This window comes from Arachis stenosperma, chromosome 8 (genome assembly GCF_014773155.1).
Source record: "Arachis stenosperma cultivar V10309 chromosome 8, arast.V10309.gnm1.PFL2, whole genome shotgun sequence".
NCBI classification, from domain to species: domain Eukaryota; kingdom Viridiplantae; phylum Streptophyta; class Magnoliopsida; order Fabales; family Fabaceae; genus Arachis; species Arachis stenosperma.
Window position 1 is genome coordinate 19813179 of NC_080384.1, and position 19511 is coordinate 19832689.

A 19511-nucleotide genomic window follows, 5' to 3' on the forward strand; every position below is an offset into this window, starting at 1 on the left:
TATTTAAAAAAAAATTTGTCGATAACAAAATTTGAATGCATTTTTGTTAGCGACAAAATTATTTAGGTGCATTTTTAGTGGTTTACCCGATAAAAATATATATGCTTATAAAAATTGAAACTAAATAAGGGGATCAACAATAATTATAAATGATTTTGAGAAGTGATTATTCTATAAGATTAATATAAATGATGTATTATCTTATTAGATTCCTCCTAAACATCTTTTTAATTACTAAATGGAAAAAATAATTTACATATCTGGATTGTATATCATTACAAGGATATGAAAATCACTATAAAAAATGTGATGAACGCCATCAAATTTATCGTTGGATTTTATTAGTAATTTTACTGACGGATTAGACATGAATTTCATCATTCCACAAGAATTACTATCGAATTTACAAAACTACTCCTAAATCCGATGGTAACATGTGGCGAGAAATTTAGTGGAATACACCATTTCAGTCATGATTAATTTAGTGGAATGCATCATTTCAATCATGATCAATTTGTTAGATCATTTTTTTCAATGAAAAATTTGACAGTTATTTGAACTAATAGACACGAGAGGGCCTCCTATCTCATTCTGCAAAAACCTCTTTCCCCCCACCCCCCCAAAGAGGACCATCATTGCCACTCCATTAAGTCGACATTGCCTTCCTCGTCGCCATGCACATTGCTGTCGTAGCAGAGCACTCCATTCGAAGCTGCCATAATCCGTCTCTCTCTTGTCACTGCACTCTCCCTCCCTCCGACGAGTCTCCCCGACACCACCTCCAACCATTGCGCCACCTTTAACCACCAGGTATACCTTAACTCTAACCTAATATTCATATAATAATTTGTTTTTATTTTTATTATAAATAACCTTAAGTAACCCTAATCCCAATTTTTGCAACTACAGCCACCACCATCATTGTCTAGGTTTCAGAATTTATATATATATATATATATATTATTAATTTTGTTTATTTAGTTATGCTAAAAAATAATAATTTTGTTTGTGTTTTATTTTTATTTTTCTCTTTGAATTATATTATAGTGTTGTTTAAGTTGTAATTTTATAATTTATTTAAGTTTTAAATATATATTTATTAATATTAGTTTTGTTTACTTTAGTGTTAATATTTGTGTTACTTTAGTGTACATTATGATTGAAATTTGGGTGTTTTGTTTTTGTTAGTCTATGTTAAGTTAGTTAGTTTCGATTAGTTTAGTTTAGTTGATGTAATTTACTTATTTTTTTTATTTTATTAGGATTTTATTTTTCTTTGCGCATGACTAGTTTGAATCGTGGGTTGTTTGTGTTAGTACCGAGGTTGGTTTTACATCTTTAAATATATTAAATTGTTTAAGTTTAATCACTACAACAGAGGCGGAGGATAGCGACGGCAAATTGCCTGCCGTCTCTTTAAACCGTTGCAAATTCCAAAATAAACCGTCGCAATTTTCCTTTTCTCTTGTAGTTAATGCTGGATTTCTTTTTTTTAGGATAGAGTTTTCGGGAGTGGGAGAAAGTTACCTAGTGGTGCCTTCTCGAACTCTTGTTTGCTGAAAAATTATGGAGTAATAAGGAGACGCGCACTAAAACGGCTAAGATTTGATGTTTGCTTAAATATTTTTTTTGTTTTAGTTTATGTTTGCAATTGTTTCCTCTGTTAAAATTGATAAATTTTTTTTGGTGGAGGTCTCTGAATGAAGGAGAAATTCTGTCAATTTTTCATTAAAATCGTTTAAAAACATGTTTGATTTGTAAAAAATAAAAAATTATATTTGGTGAAACTTTCTAATTGTAGATGAAACTTTGCTGAAATTTCTAATAAATTTAATAAGTTGTGTTGTTCGTTGAATTCTAGGTTGTTTGTGATAAAATAATTCCAAGTCATCGTTTATGAATGTATGATAGGGATAACGGTCAATGGGAGGAGGGGTTTAAAACTTGAGTTCTTTAAGCAGGTTGATTAATTTGTTTGTGTCTGTCTTCAATATGGAATCGTTTAGGTCTCAAGGGGTATCTAAGTGTTTATGCTATAAGTATCGGCTAACTAAGTAGTTAGGATATTCGGATAAAATCCTTCACATTTACCATAGCGGGTTCAAGGATGGATATTGGGTGTGTACTGAAACAGAGAAGTTGATGAGTAGGAAATCAATTGGTCTGCACCAAATTCCAACAAGTCTGAAGGTACGTCAATGAGGGTTAACTTGGTTAGATAAGTGAACATGGAAGAGATGAATCGGGAGAGTAACCAGGAGAGATAGAATGAGATAGTATTTGATGCAATCGGTGTTAATGTTATGGAAAATGTTGAAGAAGAGCCTAACCCAGAGGTAAAGAGATTTTATTATCTGTTAGAATCTGCCACATAAACATTTTCGGTAAACATTTTTGGAAAATTTAAGCTACCTTGTATTCGATGCAAAATCCGCCGCTAAATCCACCGGTAACTGTCGAAAATAAAATACAGTTAAAGTACAGTTAGTTCAACAACATTGGGTTCTTACCGCCCACTTCTGAAACCATCACTCTCTGGTCTCAGTAGTGATCTTTGTGTAGCTCAGTTTTGGGTTGTCATACATGTTCTTAATCACATTGAAGATCTCTTGTGTACATGCATTGTTGTTTGGTGTAAACCTATCAATGAAAAACTTAAGATTAGCAAACACATAAAAACACATAAAACTTAACAAATTTAAAAAAGATTGCGTATAAAAGACATTAAAATAATACTCACGTCTGCATGCCATAAGGCCAAATCCTCTTCCGTATGACAGGTGGTGGTGGAAGGGATCTGGCTGGGATGCATTAGAGGAATCACCCACCGTGGTCTTTGTCGTTAGAGTTAGAGAGGGCGTAGCAGAATGATGCATGTAGTTGGAATTCAGGACCATGATAAACTGCTTGTCCGATGGATCCGCCTGTGACCCCACAGGGGTTGACAGGGTAGTCGGAGTACATGGCAATGACTGAGAAGTCCCTGGAGTACCGGTGGAAATCCTCCCTCTACCACGACCATGAGACCGACTTGTGACACCTCTGCTACCTGTCATAATGTCTGCAAAGAGAATACTAATTAACACTAATCAGCATATATAGAACAAAAATCTTTCAACATTTATATTATTTCAAAAAAATTTTGACATAACATCTCCTAAAATTAGATATATATCTTGTAAGAACCAGAATAACTGCTTTAATAAAATAATAATTTAATGGCTCATAATAGGTTTGAAAACTTAGAAATAATAATTAGAAAATATAAATGTGAAATTTGAATTCAATGAATTTTTCTAAGTGGAAAAATGTATCTTTTGCAAAAAATTTTGGTAAAAACGCGTACCGGCACTTATGCCGGTAATATCGGTTTTAGTCTGACCGGTACCACGTATTGAGAAAAATAATATTTTGAAAATTGAATTTATTATTTTGGAAAGAAAAGAATAATTTAGCATTGAAAATTGGACAGTATATCCTTAGAACGATAGTGTGTCGGGCATTATATCCCTGGAATGTTGAGACTTAAGAGTTGAGAATGGATTGAGAGCAGAAAATGGTGGTGACTAACGATGATTTGAGGTTAATGGACTTGTTGGATATTGAAAGTGTGCCAGAAACTATATCCTTTGAATGATAGTGTGTCAGCCACTATATTTCTGGAATGATTTATGATGAAACAGATGTTATCGTTGTTTTCCTTTTCTGCTGCAAGAGTGTTCCAGGCACTATATCCTCGGAGCATGCAAATATGCCAGGCACTATATTCTCGGAACAAAGGCGTGTCAGGCGCTATATCCTCGGACGTGGCAGAAAGGTGACATCCAAAAGGATGTGTTGGGTTGGCATTTATGGACCGATAAGTGATATCACAAGCCAATTAGGATAGACATTCATCATATGCATCTTCTATATGCTTGTCTGCTTTGCTTAACTTCCTTATGCATAATGAATCACATGCCTACTTGATATTTGTTTATTTGATGTATATGTATATTACTTGTGCTTTACTTGTTTGCATTATCTGTATTTTCTACTGGAATTGAAGAGGCTTGGTAGGCAGTGGTGATGAGATCGCAAGGAGGTTAGGTTGATGAAAGCTGTGGGACAACAGTGCTATGTTAGTTAGAAACCCCCTTAAGTTAGAATACCCTGTTTATGGTTTAAGTTATCATGGTCCGGAACCTTATATCTTACATACTGGGCACTGTTACTATACTGAGAACCTCCGGTTCTCATATCATATATTGTTGTTATTTTTCAGATGCAGGTCGCAACCCACCATGGTGAGTTTGCAGACATAGTGACAGAGCGGAGGATGATCTTTCTTATGTTTGATTCTACTTTGCTTATGCTGTAGTTATTCTCTCATCTTTTGTATATTTTACTTTGTTAGCTTAGAGGCTTTATTCTTGAAAATTTTGAGAGATAGGTTGTTACTATTTTAAACATCAAAACTTTGTTGTCTTCAGTTTGACTAGCCAGCCTAAACTTCGCAGGCTGTGACTAGTCCTCTTTTTGTATATCATACTTACATATATCTTGATTACTTTAATTATTACCTTGTGTATCTTAGAGCTATCTACAAGGTTTTATAGGTATTATGTCTTGTTCTGTTCAAATCTACGCGCTTAGTTACTGTGTGTGAACGTTTTGCGCTTTGTAATTCTGCTTTATGTGATTTTGAGATTTTATTCCTTCATCAGGCTTTTAGTTATATAAATTCTTGAATATATACTATATTATGAGCTTTAAAACTGTCGTGACACTTTGTTATCCTTTACTTTATGGCTAGAGGTAAGACTTAGGGCAATTAGGGTGTTACATATCTACCTTTATAGTTTCCACAAATCCAACTAACCTCAATCCATAACATCAGTCTTACAAAACCCAATTAAATTCACAACATTTCAAGCAGAATATATTAACTTGTTTATACTATTGTATACATTTATAAGGACATCATATATATTGATATTTAAATCTCAAAGAATGTCATTATATATAACGTAAATCATTATATTTATTTAAAAATATAGGAAATTAAGTTAGATTTCACCAAGATTTAAAAAATGAGTATTAATTATTGCTTTAAAATAAATAATTTCTTCAATAATTATACGTATGAATTAGAATAATCCTACAAATAGTGCACTTACATTGACATAGTAAATCAGTACAATCTAATACTTTAAATCTAACCTATCTTAACAAATTAAAATCTCTAGTAAAACTAAAAATTAAATCTAACTCGAGGATAATACTAATTATTAACTAAAACACAAATTAGACATAGAGATATATAATCGAGCACTTGGCGTACAAAATTATTAAACAATAAGAAATAGCACAACCAAGTATTTCTTCAACATTAATTCACACAAATCAGCATCAATGACACAACAATCAGCAACACATTGCAGAAATTCAACAAAAAATCAATCAATCTAATCCAAACAAATTCAAATTCAAGAAACATAACAGCATGTTGAACTATATATAAACTAACAGTAATTATAATCAAAAAAATCTTAATCCTAATCTAAATTAACAAAACAGTAGAAAATAATGATAACCAGTTCCACTTACTAATTAGAAATTAACATATAACTAAATCCTAAATTAACTTAAACAGAAAAAAAAGAGTGATCATAGAACCTAAGCTTCGAACAGAGGAAGAACTCAGAAAGGGAGATATAGTGGTAGCAACAGCAGCTGTCGATGGAGCATCGCGGCGGTGCTGGACGGCAAGACGAACAGAGAGGGAATTAAAGAGTCGCAACTAACGTTGGGTTGCGAAGGGCAGAGAATGAAAAAAGGGGTTGATTTCGGTGAGGGGGAGAGGAGGCAGCGAAAGGAAGCTGCAAAGGCACTACCAGTGACGGCGGGGTTGACTGAGCGGCAGGGAGAGGAGATGGTTAGAGAGAGTGAGAGACGAGAAATTAGAGATAGAGGGAAATTCAAAATGAAGGGGGAGGGTTCGTACTTCAAATTTTAAGGCTAGTTATCGTCGGATTAACTGGCGGATAAATTCAATAGTAATAAATTGTAGGTCACCAAAACATAGCGTTTCGCTAATTGGATTTATCGACAAAAAAATCTGTCGATAAATTTCACGCTACATTTCACACTTATTTTTTTCCGTCGGTAATAATTTAATCTAACGAATTTAACATCTAAACTGTCAATAAATTTACCGATAAAATTAACGTTAATGTGTAACACTAAATCCGACAATATTCAACATTTTTCTTGTAGTGTCGACTATTTTTTTTATCGTGATATCAATAAGTGTGATGATTATTATTATTGAGCCAACGAGCGACTAAGAATTTTCTCACTCCACAATCCACATATATAACTTAAGATCGTAATATAAGTACGATAGACAGATAAGAATTTTCACTTCATATATAACGTAAGACTATAATATAAGTACGATATATATTCTCTAGATAATGCTTCTTTCCACTGGTATTGTAGAAGAGATGAAGCTATATTATTATTAAATTGTGCATGGTAATGAATTTATTGTTATTTTTTGACTTTTTGTTCGACCATGGTATTTTCTGGCCTGTTACATAAAGAACTAATTTGTCATGAAACGAAATTTTATTTTAGAATTTATTGTTAACTAATAAGATATTGTAAGATAGAATTTAAATTTTTGACACTTACTTAAACGGATGAATGAGCTAACTACTTGATCAACTCAAGTAAATTATTATTGCATTTTTATCAAAATCTAAAGATTATTGAGTAGGATTGAGGTTGTAACTAAGGAATGGAATGCTGGGGTAGGGGTTTAGAAATTAGAATGCAATGATGATAGTTACATGCTAAGTGGTGGGGTTGGGGGGTGGCAGTGTGTGATAACCACAGGCACAATAGAAAGAACATTATTATTATTCTTATGACAAGCATAGTTTGACAAAAATTAAATAAATAAATAAATAGATAAAGAACATATATAAAAATAAAAAGGGACCAAAAGCAAAGGAGAGTGCTATGTTAGTGGTGCAAATTTAATGGTTATTATGTGAAACTTTTGCTCTTTGTGGTGGTTGGAATATAAAGGGCAATGTAACTTGATTTAATTTGTTACACAAAGGTGCAAAGATATACTATTATAAATTTATAATTATGATGGAATTGAGCTTCAAATTCCAAAACATATATATTAAAATGCAACTTGGCACAAATTATATTTTTTTTTTACCGAAGATATAGACACTCGACTTCGCGATTTCTTAGATGAGCATGGAGAGACTATGTCATTTGAGTTATATAAATAGCAAAAAACCCTAGTTTTGTTAACTCTGCTTTAAAATGATTGCTAATTTGAATAGAATAATAAACTAAAGGACCAATGTATCTAAACCCTAAAATTAAGATCCTATATATTAGGATTTATAGCTTTCAAGTCAAACAATTAAAGACCACGAATTTATTTGTGTCATTGCTCCAAAATACAGTGAGTAGCATTGATATGTTAATGTCAAAGAGAAGAAGCCACAAACTAGAAAAGCTGCAACAAAGAAAAGATCAAATTAGGTCCCCTCCCAATACTTGTGTTATGTGTGGAATTTTAATTAATTCATTTTTTTATTTCTAAAATATGAAAATGTCTCCTTTATTCGAACCCTACATAGACAACCAAAAATAGAAAATGAAAATGGCAAATTGCTACTACTTTTGTTTGAAAATATTTTTTATTAGATAAAGGGCTATGACTGCTGTTCTATTGGAATGAATTTTGATCATGTCCTCGTAACTCGGTATCAGTTTATTATAACTCACAGAACTAGCCAAACAAAAGATAAGTTGGTGTGCTAACCGATATATTAGTTAGAATTTCGATTTAACTCTTAAAATTTCGGGGGTTCGAATTCTATCTTGTGCATTTAACAATCTATTTGCCAGCAACAAACCCTTAAATAAAGTTCAAATCTGCGACGGATTAGTTCTTGACTTGTCGAATTAGAGGATACCGTAGGAAACAAAAAAAAAAAATAAATCTGATAATTTTACGATTTAAATCTTGTTATAATTTTATATTTTACATACTTAATTTACCGTTCCAATTTCACATAAAATCTCAATTTCTTTTTACCTTGCTTCTTATAGTACCTTCACTATCAACAGAAGCTATTTGAATTCGTCAAATAATAACTAAGTTTACACAAAAAATCAATTACCAAATCAGTTATTATACATATGTATATTTAATTATATTAGGTGTATACTAAAATCAGCACTAATATAAAATATATATTAAAAATAAATTAAATAATACATAAATATACACAAATATATAATAATTTATTTTAATAATTAATTTTAGTATATCCATAATATTTTTGGTGTATATTAATTCATACTTATTCATATATTTTTCTAACAAAATAATCAATTATGTCACAATAGAATAATCAAATCAATCATAATAGAATAATAAAACCTGTTTATAATATTATAATAAAAATTTGTATAAAATGCCAATTGCCAAATATATATTTTTATACGTAATAATTGATTATTAGTAATTATTTTTTATATACATTTTTGGTTTTTGGTTTTTGGTGAGATTCAACTTTAGGTCATTAATTTTGGAAATTTTCTATTATGGTTACTCACATAGGCCCATTGTTTGATTCACATAGTTAGACCCAACAAACCAATCCATGAAACTTGACCCAAAAAATAAGACAACGCACACACCAACTCGAATCCTATTGTGACGAAAACAAAATTTGAATCCTATTTGTGGCTAACCAAGTCATCCAGTTTTTGCCTTTTAGATCTTCACAATACCAAAAAAAAAAAAAAAGAAAGCATAAAAAAAACATTTAAAAAAATACGATAAATATATAAAAAATCCGTTACTAAAATATTTATTATTTATTTGTATATATTTATATATATTATTTTAAATATTTTTAATATATTTTATATTCTAATATATATTTTATATAAATTATTAATTTTTTATATATGCTTAACATAACTTTTTTTTGTGGAGTAATTTTTTTGTGCTTCAGGAGAAACTTCGTTCGTTATTTTCAATAAATTTTTATAAACTAAAAAAAATATAAAGAGAAAATAATAAATAATAAAAAGAATAAATACCGTAAAAGAAATAGTTAACGTTTTAGGGTGTGTTTAGTTTAATGTTTGAGTTATAAGATACACCTTTTAAAAGTCTCAATTTTTTTCTTTCTAAACGCAAATGTGATTTTATATTTCAATTCTCGTTTACTTGAAGCAACAAAAGATAGTTAAAGTTGAAAAAATGATTGAAAAAATATATTTTTTTTAAACTTTATCCTTCATTCTTATGTGATGTATATATTATTGTATGTCTTTTTTTATGTGATGTATATTGTTGCCTTTTTTAATAAAATTTTTAGTGTTTATTATTCATATAAAATTTTTAATATTTTTACTAATACAATTTTTTTATGAAACTTTTCTTTGTTATTTTTTGTTTGGTTCGTATAATTTTTCAGGGTTCTTGAATTAAGTATATTTTGTTTATCATTGTTAATTTTTTATAATATGAATTGTGGGATTTCATTAGAAAAGTCAAATTAAATAAAAAATAATATTAAAAAAATACTAAAAAAATTATGAATGAGTATTAAATTTTAACATATAAATTTAAGTTTTTAAAAAAATTATAACCAAAAGAGTGTTAAAAAAATATGATTTTAAATAATATAAATTTATATCTTTTTTAATAATTTTTATCTAAACCTAATTTTGAATAATAAAATCCAAACAACATTCATTTTATTATAATCTATTTTCATATAAAAATTACTAAATATAAATCACGTCAGCATTAATTTATTTTTCATCAAAATAAAATTTAAAAAATTAATTTGATACACATTTTTTTAATAAATGTATAATAAATATATCGGATACTTAATTTTGCATTTTTTTTAAATAATATTTTTTAATTGATAACTTTAATTTATGTCTTTAGAACACATATTAATTAAATCTTTTAATTTATTAAAAAGTATATCATCATTTAATTTTATTAAGTGTACGTACATATATGGAAATGGATTCTCTTCATTTTCTTTATTAGAAAAAATAAAGTGTAATCTCTTATTTTTAATTCTATATGTGAGACCAAAAAATAATAAAAGAGAGAACAATAAATAATAAGATCAAACACTAAACACTTCCCAGTATACTGTTGGCGGTGGTTGAATGAAATTTAAGTTAAATTATGAATTATGAATTATCTCTAACCATTTATTTGTTGTGCATAATTATGTCATCACTTACTTGTCAATGACTCATTAGATTCTGCGTAATTTCATGTACAAAATTATTTGTAAAATTAAACTACACCATAAAAAGCATTTATATGACAATGGTTACTTCCAATTAATTAGGCGCTTTAGGTACATAAAATCAGATAATATTGTAATAATAACGACCTTAACTCATGCCTCTCTTACATTTGAAAACTTTTATTCTCTCTCTCTAGACACACACACTATTGGTGGATAAAAAAAGCTTCAATAAAGGGTAAGGGTTTGGGCACCCACATTATTTCATTTGATTTGAGCAGCTTCCTTCAATAACTGAAATAAAGAAAATAGTAATTAATATTAAATATTAACAGATCATGAAGAATATATAAGACATCTAACTTATTAAAAGCGTTACTTATCGTTGCTTGCTCACCTCATCAAATCGTATGGTGAAATTAAATAATAAGCATATATATGATCATAAGATGGCTGCAAATTAAAATTAATATAGTGAAAAAACTTTTCATTAGTCAATATAAATTTAATTTTAATGTACTAATAGTATAAATTATTTTACATAGTTGTTCAATTATATATGTTCCTTTTTGAGTTATCACAATTTATATAGTTAATACAAAAAATAATTATTTTTGTTGATTTAGTATTACGTACTTAAAAATACGTGTAAAATTATTTTATAACGACAATGTATCAAAATTAAATTTAAGTTAATATTAATCATTTTTAACCTTTTTTTATTTATTATTTAAAAAAAATTAGAATTAAGACTTTAAAATTTAACATTTAAAATTAAAAAATAGTTAATATTAACCAAAAAAAATTTGATTTATTAGTTGAGCTCATAATATAATATAATATATAGTATCTAAAAAGTGATACCTGAAAATAAGTCTCAAGCTTCTTCTTCAAATTTATATACTCTTGCTTGATTTGTTGGAAAGTCCTGAAGCATCTGAAACAGACAAAATGTGTATAATCGCATTACAAATAACACATATATCAATAATACAATATTGTTAATAGAAATTATACATATTTTTTAATTGTTTTTCAAACATTTTGTTATACCAATATGGAATAACAATAATCTTTACTCTTTAGTGTATATAAAAAGTATTTTTTCTATTTACCCGTCATAGTTTTGTGCCTCACAATATTCACCAAATCCGTTGCATTCATTCTTCACCTTCTTTGCTCCGATGCTGTACGTATGCATGTCAAAGGAATTGAAAACTTATTATTATTATTATTATTATTATTATTATTATTATTATTGACTTTTGGTTTGCGGACATTTAAATCCTTAAAGATTTAAAAATACATTTAAGTTCTTGATCTCTTCAAAATCTTGACATATTGATTCCTGAGTCTAATTTATGGGAGTCACATTTGATTTTTCATTAGGTCTACCCAAGTCAACATGAAGAATCGATATGTCCAAATTTTAAAAATATCAAAAATTTAAATATATTTTTAAATTTCTAAAAACTTAAATGTCCGGATATCAAAGACTCAATGACTTATTTGTTATTTTTTATTATGATTATTAGGTTTGAGTAGGTACCTTGAGCAACTTCCCTTGAATTGATGCATGTAATCGTCCAATTTTGTGAAGTCAGTTGGGTTACTCAAACTGAGTAGGAATATATAGATATATCAAAATTGTTACATTTATGATATAATATAATAAAGATACATTATTAAATTCTACATTATTGGTGGCTTACAGTGCTTGATCAATGTTGTAGATCAATCTTGCAGAGTCAGTGTAGAAAAGGGTCACAACTTCTTCCACAAAATTGGGATTATCATTGTCTTGCAACTCTTCCAGCTGAATGAATTGCTCATCCAAATATCCCTATATATTAATTTCAATATCAAATAATGATAATTTTCTAGTAAGTTTTATTTATTTAATGTCTGTTTCTTTATTAGTAGAACCTGACAACCACATTTTAATAGGGACATTTAAATTCAGAACTTCTAAATGAATATAAAAAAACTATATTATTTAAGTTAGAATTTGTTAGCGACTAATCGCATTTTAAGGGACATAAAAACTTGAATTATATATATTAACATAAAATAATTTTTTAATACTATGATTTAGTCATATACATTTTTACTAATGTGATAATATTATCCTATTGGATGTTTGTGTCTAAATAAAAAGATATTTAGAAAAAGTCCATGCTTTAATCCAATGCAAATTAATTTAATACGAGAGATACATTAGTGTAATATGTTAATTTTTTATTTCTTTTTTTCATTCAGATAAAAAATTATTAAATTTCATTTAATTGAAATTGTTACTAACAATTTAAAAAAAAAAAACTTAAAAGCGTTACTAATGATTTTTCTTTTTTCAGTAACTATTTTATATTAACGAAATTTATCAACAAATCCTAATATTTTAATAAACTTCAGATGATAACTCAATATTAAAAACAAATCAAGTCTTAATCCAAGCCATTTAACTTTATTTTGTGGTAAAATTTTCCGCTGAAAAGTTTCTGGAAACTAATTAAAGGACATATATAGCTTTATGAAAAAAAATCGCAGCCGCTAACTTTATTGATGTAGACAATTTTTTATAAAAAGAAATAAAAATAGAAAAGAAAAAAATATAAAAAATAGGAATAACAAACTTAATTAACACACACACAAAAAAGAAGAAGATGCAAATTAAATACCTGATCAAGAAGTGAGCTTCGTATGAAGGCAGCTTCTCTTTGCAACCGAACCTTGTCCATCTCAGCCTTTGATAAAATAAAAAATTTAATAAATAAATAAATAAGATGATTAATTGATATGAGTATTAGTTTTTCACTTGTTCTAGATCGATGGCTAACTACGTTGTGCATCAATCAATATTTATAGCATTGCATTGAGGGATATAGTATCAATACACTACACCTTTTTTTAAAAATAAAAAAAAATTGTTCGTTTTCTTGGTATAGTGATATCAAAAAACAAAATAACAATTAAAATAAATAACAGAATACCACTAAGTAACTATCATTCACTCATTCATTCTTTTTTCTTCTTCTATCGAAAGCAACCCTAGCTTTATATATATTAGTCTATTAATATTTAATAGACATTAATGTGTTTATTAATTTATTTGTATTTATTATATATATATAAATATTAAAATATCTTATATTTAGTAAATTTTTTTATAAATGATATATATTTAAAAAGAATTGGTTTAATTATTCTGTTACTCCCTATAGTTTCGCAAAATTTTCAATTAGGTCCTTATACTTTTTTTCCTTTTAGTTGAGTTCTTACACCAAATTTTTTTTAATTGGGTCCCTACACTTTTTTTTTTTTATTTAGGTTCTTATACCAATTCTTTTTTTTTTTAATTGGGTCCCTATAAAATTAAGCCAATTACTACTAATAAAAAGGACTTAATTGAAAAAAAAATTAGTGTAGAGACTCAATTAAAAAAAATATAGGGACCTAATTGAAAATTTTACGAAACTATAGGGACCAACAGAGTAATTAAACCAAAAAAATTAGACACTAACTCTTTTAATATTTTCATTATATGTAATATAAAAGATAGAAATATATGAATTTAATTTTAATATATTAATAGTATAAGTATATAACTACTCGCCAATAATTATTATTATCTACGTTAACATATATAAAAAATAATTATTTAATTAATATAACGATACATAACTAAATTTATATAAAAAAAAGTTTTTAAAATTATTTATACATCAAAATTAATATGCTCTTATAAATTGATTGCTCTAAAGTAGAAGATGCACCAAAAAGGCAAATTGCTGAACGAACATATTATTATCATTATCATTTAGGAGTTTCTATAACAGTAGCACTTTTCATCATATCATAAAATTTCTGCATTTCAGAAAAAAAATAAATAATTGAATATATATTTTTCAAGGCATATATTTCTTTTTCGGATAGTTCAAGAATCAAAAGCAAAAGCAAAAGCAATCTACCAGGGATAGAGCCAACTGGTGCATTTCATTCTGGGACAGCTATAACTTGTTTGATATGATATCATGAGTGCAAATGTTAAAAAGTTTTATGTAGATAGATATGCATTTTTTAAATTAATTAATTAATTAATTAATTGGTTGTGGCTTAATATTATTAGGAGATGGAACAAAAAGAACTTCAAATAGATTATGAGAACACAATAATGCTAAACACACATTTTATTATTGTTTCAATGAAAATATGCTGGACTCAATTTTATTTACTATTTCAAAAGTAGTAATAATATAGAATTTACAAAATAAATATAAAATTTACGAAAATACATAAATCGGGATACTAAGTCATCAATTTGTGCATTGTGCATATCTCGAGTATTGAGTCTATATTCTATTTTTTCATGTATTTCAGATACTAAGACTTTATACACAGATTAGATTCTCAGTATCCCAGATGTGTTCAATTTTTTGTTGTGTATTTATGTAATTATGCTATATTTTATGTATTTTCGTAAATTTTATATTTATTTAATTTAAATAAAAAATCTAAAAATATATAATAAAATAATTTTATAAAACTCTTTTATAACAATAGTCCATTAAATTTAAACAAATATACAAAAGAAATAAAAAAATAAATTTTAAATGTGTGATTAATATTTATTTTAAAGTGATTAATATTAATATTTTTTTTATATTTATTTTATATTTAAATTAATATTAACCAATTTTAAAGTGATTAATATTTTCTTTTATATTTATTTTATATTTGAATCTAAATTAATCAATCTTTTATTTTTCATTAAAAATGTTTATCTCTTAATATTTTTCATATATATATATATATTTGATTAATAAAAGATAATTAAAGAATATATTGAACTGGCATGCAATGATGATTATTTCATATAATTATATATGAAAATTGAAATACAAGAAAGTGGATAAGGGATACGAGCCTGAGGATGAGTAAAAGAATATCTTCATTGTGTTTTTTCTTTTTTTCCTTTTTGCGTTGTTAAAAGAATATCTTCAATTATGCTTACATAAAATTTCATCGCAGTTCACACTAGTCACTAGGTGTGAAAAAGAATAATATATATTCAACTATTCTTATCATCGAAACATGAATTTCTCATTTTAAGACAAGTCGTCACTACATCCATTTTGTAAGCCTCCATTATTGCTATGTTTTATTTTCGTTTGGAATTGCTAAATAATTACATAGAAACCCAAGCTGAATAAAAATTCAAGATCAAATAAATAAATCTAGAATAAATATAAAGAACTTATTTTTTTAATTAGTTAATATTAATCAATATTTTTTACTATAAAATTATTTTTTTAAAATTTTTGGGAGTTTTAAAAAATCTTTAAAATTTAAGATTTAAAATTTAAATTTAAATATTTATAATAACTTAAAAAATAATATTTAAATTCAGATAAACTAATAATTTAACAAATTAATTGATATTAGTTAAAAAATAGTTAAATTTTTAGTTGAATTCATAAATATAATTCCCATTATACATTCATAAGATGACATAAAAACAATAATGTATAATTAGGGATGAAAATAGGTATCTATGAGAGCAGCTGATATTTCATTTTCATCCCATCCCAATTTACGAAAATTTTTTTTTTCTATCTCGTTTTTGTCATGAATGAATCTCCGTTTAATTGTCTTGGCAAAAAAAAAAATATGAGTATATGTGGATGTGGATATTATTTTTAATTTTTTTTTAAACTATAATCTAAACACAATTTAATATAATCCAACATAAACATTAAATATCTAATATACACACTAGAAAAAATAGAAAATAAAAATAATTTTTTTGCATAAAAGAACATATCCAATATTTAATTTTAGTTTGATTTTATTTTAGGTTTTACAAAATATCATATAAGTATTTATGGGCCATATATCATAAAAATTGATTTAAGACTCAATATGAAATTTGTTACTCTAATGTTTATCCTCAATTCAATTTAAATTTTATATTTTTTAATTATTTTATTTAGTATATTATACAAGTGATAGTATTTAATTGATTTTTTTTTAAATGATACCATCTTTATTAATATCAGTCTCATTTTAAATATTTTATCCAATACAAATTTTAATTTTAAATAAATTCAATTACTATAAATATAAAAAATATTTCATTAGAGTTACTCTAACTATCATAATTCATTTTTGTCAATGAGAATATTTAAGTAAATTTATCTTTGTAAAAATTCAACGAATCTCCATAAGATAAGTACCTCTATCCCTATTTATTCACATCATGGATTCCTATTTTCATAAAAATTTTGTGAGTTCCCATTTACTTTTATGTTGAGATAATCTCTGCAAGTACATGTTTTTGCAATTTTTTTATCATTCCTGTGTGAAACTTGAAGTCCTTTATCATATGAAAAATGTCAAGTAAAGAGTATATAATACAAAAAATTTTGAAAAAATTATTACAAAAGATCATTAAAAAGATTTAATTATTAAAAAAGATTTGTAATATTAAAATTATTTAGAAATGTTAATTTTTAGAATAATTAGAGAAAAGACCAAATTTTTTTTATAAAAAGACAAATATATTTTTAGATTATTTTTTTATTTTTTTATTTTTTATAAACATATCTTATCTCTAATTATTTATCTTAATCAAATTTTTATTGAAACACCTTTATCTTATTGACGCACTTTAATTTATAACTCATAAGTCATAATAGAGGTTTGTTGCTGTGAATCAAATAAAAAGCGGGAAGACTAATAAATGTGTCCTAATTTTTTTATGCTTTGACAATTTATATGAATACTGGAACTTTGACTAATAAATCAAAGAATTTTATATGAATATTATAGCCTTGAAGTTTGAGAAGAACTAGTTTATGAAACCAAAAAAGGAGTTATACTCCCCATATCTTACGTTATTATTAGTAACCTTATTATTAGCTATTTCAAAAAAAAAAATTTACAGCTCACTAGTTTTTTTTTTTTTTTTACCAAAAATAAAAAGACTCGGTATAAGAAGACTATGTCATTTGAGTTATAATTCATTGGTAGCTCACTAATATTATTGGATGTGACATCCATCAGTTTAATATAGCAATATGGTGCTGTGTTTCTTATTATTTGTAACCCTAATTACTGTGATGTTGCTCTATTGCTGTGTCTATCTCTTAATTATTCTATTATGAACATTTTTAAAATTAATAATTAATTAATAAATTAAAAAGTTAAAAGACATATTAAGGATAAATTTGTGATTTTTATTATAGCAACGAATCTCTATTATAAATTATGAATGAATGTTTTGTTAATAAAATAAAAGTGTATCAATACGAATTTGAATATGATAGATAATTACAAAAATATATTTACAAAAAAATAATAATCTAAAAATATATTTATATTTTTATAAAAATAATTTGATTATTTTCTATAATTATTATAAAAATTAATATTTTTAAATAATTTTAATATTAAATTTTTTTAATAATTAAATCTTTTTAACGGTGCTTTGGAATAATATTTCTAAAAATTTATAAACATGACATCACATATAATTCATCTGGCTATTTTACTTTTTGTCCACAAAATATATATATATATATATATATATATATATATATGTCAAACACAATGCCATTAATTCTTCATTAGTTTCTATGCAAGAAATAGGACTTAATACTTATATTGGTTCGTGAAATTATATTATTTACATTTTAATTTAAATTTTAAAATTTTTATTTATTCAATTTAATTTTTTAACATGACATTTGTGCATGATTTATGTTAGTCTCTATTTTTATTTTTGTTATAAAATCATTAATAACATACTGAAAAAGATTTATGCTATCCATTATACTTTCTAATGGCTATTTAAAGTGACAATTAAAAAGTTCAGCCTGTGAGTCGTTAATCTTTCTTAACACGTCGTTAATAATTTTGTGATGAAAATATAAAAATTAATAAATTATTGATGTCAAATTAAAAAATAAATTGAGTACTTTAAAAATTAAATTGAGATGCGAGTGTAATTTTTAAAGACCAATTTAAATATTAAATCCAAGAAATAGTGTCAAAATTTAAAAACTTTTTCGCTACTAATTGAACCACCAAACCATGGAGTAAAGAAAGACGAATATCTAACAACGATGATTGTGAAAAATGTTAAGTATGGATTCTTGCTTAGGTTTTAGTAATGGTTTGATTATACAAATGTTCAATAAAGTTGCTTAGATTAGAGGGAGAATAATCAATCACATGCATGTTGTTGAATAGCCATAAGACATGAAACCAACGTGTGAGAATCTCAACAATAAATGGTGGACCCTGACATGTCTTTTCCAATTAAAGACATTAGGACATTAAACTGTTTAAAGAAGTAACTTACAAATTAAAATAGACACATGTTTATTCTATGAAGGTCCATCACAAAAAAGAAAATCACACAAGTTTTATATTTGCAATGCAATTTGATGTTTGTGTGTTCTTTGAATTGGTTTAAGCAGATGCTCCATCACATTCACATCTATTTGTGTGGAACCAATTCTTAATGTGTGTGTGTCAAAGCACTATGTGGATGAGAATATAGACTAAAAATTTTATATATAAAAGTGGTATGAGTAATATATTTTAACATGATAATTTTTTGTGTTTTTTAAAATTATGAGAGACACATAAATTGAATTGTCTGATTTGTGTATAAAAAATTAAAAAAATTAAAAAATTTGGGGTGCACAAATCCGACCATTCGATTTTTGTACCTCAAATTTTTTTTAACACAAACCGAACAGTCCGATTTTTGTACCTATGCAAATCGGACGATTCGATTTCTGTACTTCTAACAAATCGAACGGTTCGATTTCTACTTCTCTAATTAAACAGCTCCAAAATTCAAAAAAAAAAAAACACCATTATCATTCCAATATTAAAAACAAAAAAGTGGCGAATATACATTCTATATGCTTTGCATTTGTGATTGGATTGGAAGGCATAAATATCAAATAACATTCTCTGCCTTATAAGAGTAAGTATTCCAAATTGATAAGAATACTACCAACATGGCGTCATCAAATGTTACTTCCAGCATCTTCCATTGTTCTACTCTGGTGATTGGTGATGGGTATCATGTCGTCATTCTTTAATGACATCATTTAACAACAGATTTTGTTAACTAAAGCACTTAAAACTTCATAACAATATGCTCTTCTGCTTAATTAATTCACATCT

The 19511-nt window shown here is 26.3% G+C and overlaps 1 protein-coding gene across 2 annotated transcripts; it reads right to left on the reverse strand.

Moving 5' to 3' along the window:
• Positions 1–10401: 10401 nt before the first annotated feature.
• On the reverse strand, positions 10402–13129 carry LOC130943389 (histidine-containing phosphotransfer protein 4-like). Of its 2 annotated transcripts, XM_057871240.1 has the most exons (6): positions 12989–13129; positions 12023–12153; positions 11860–11928; positions 11426–11497; positions 11175–11247; positions 10402–10604 (listed from the first exon to the last, which is right to left on the reverse strand). In XM_057871240.1, exons 1-6 carry the CDS (start codon positions 13046–13048, stop codon positions 10575–10577), a joined length of 435 nt encoding a protein of 144 aa, XP_057727223.1. In that variant the 5' UTR covers positions 13049–13129; the 3' UTR covers positions 10402–10574. The 2 variants fall into 2 exon arrangements, with proteins under 2 accessions (XP_057727223.1, XP_057727224.1); XM_057871241.1 differs by lacking the exon at positions 11426–11497.
• Positions 13130–19511: the final 6382 nt, after the last annotated feature.

What these genes read in the sequence shown, in the direction of transcription:
- LOC130943389 (XM_057871240.1), bottom strand. Translation starts at nt 13,048, where the DNA reads ATGGACAAGGTTCGGTTGCAAAGAGAAGCTGCCTTCATACGAAGCTCA. An exon ending in TACAACATTGATCAAGCACT is followed by an intron (nt 11,929 to 12,022) that starts GTAAGCCACCAA and finishes ATTCCTACTCAG; the next exon opens with TTTGAGTAACCCAACTGACT. An exon ending in GAGGCACAAAACTATGACGG is followed by an intron (nt 11,248 to 11,425) that starts GTAAATAGAAAA and finishes TGTCTGTTTCAG; the next exon opens with ATGCTTCAGGACTTTCCAAC.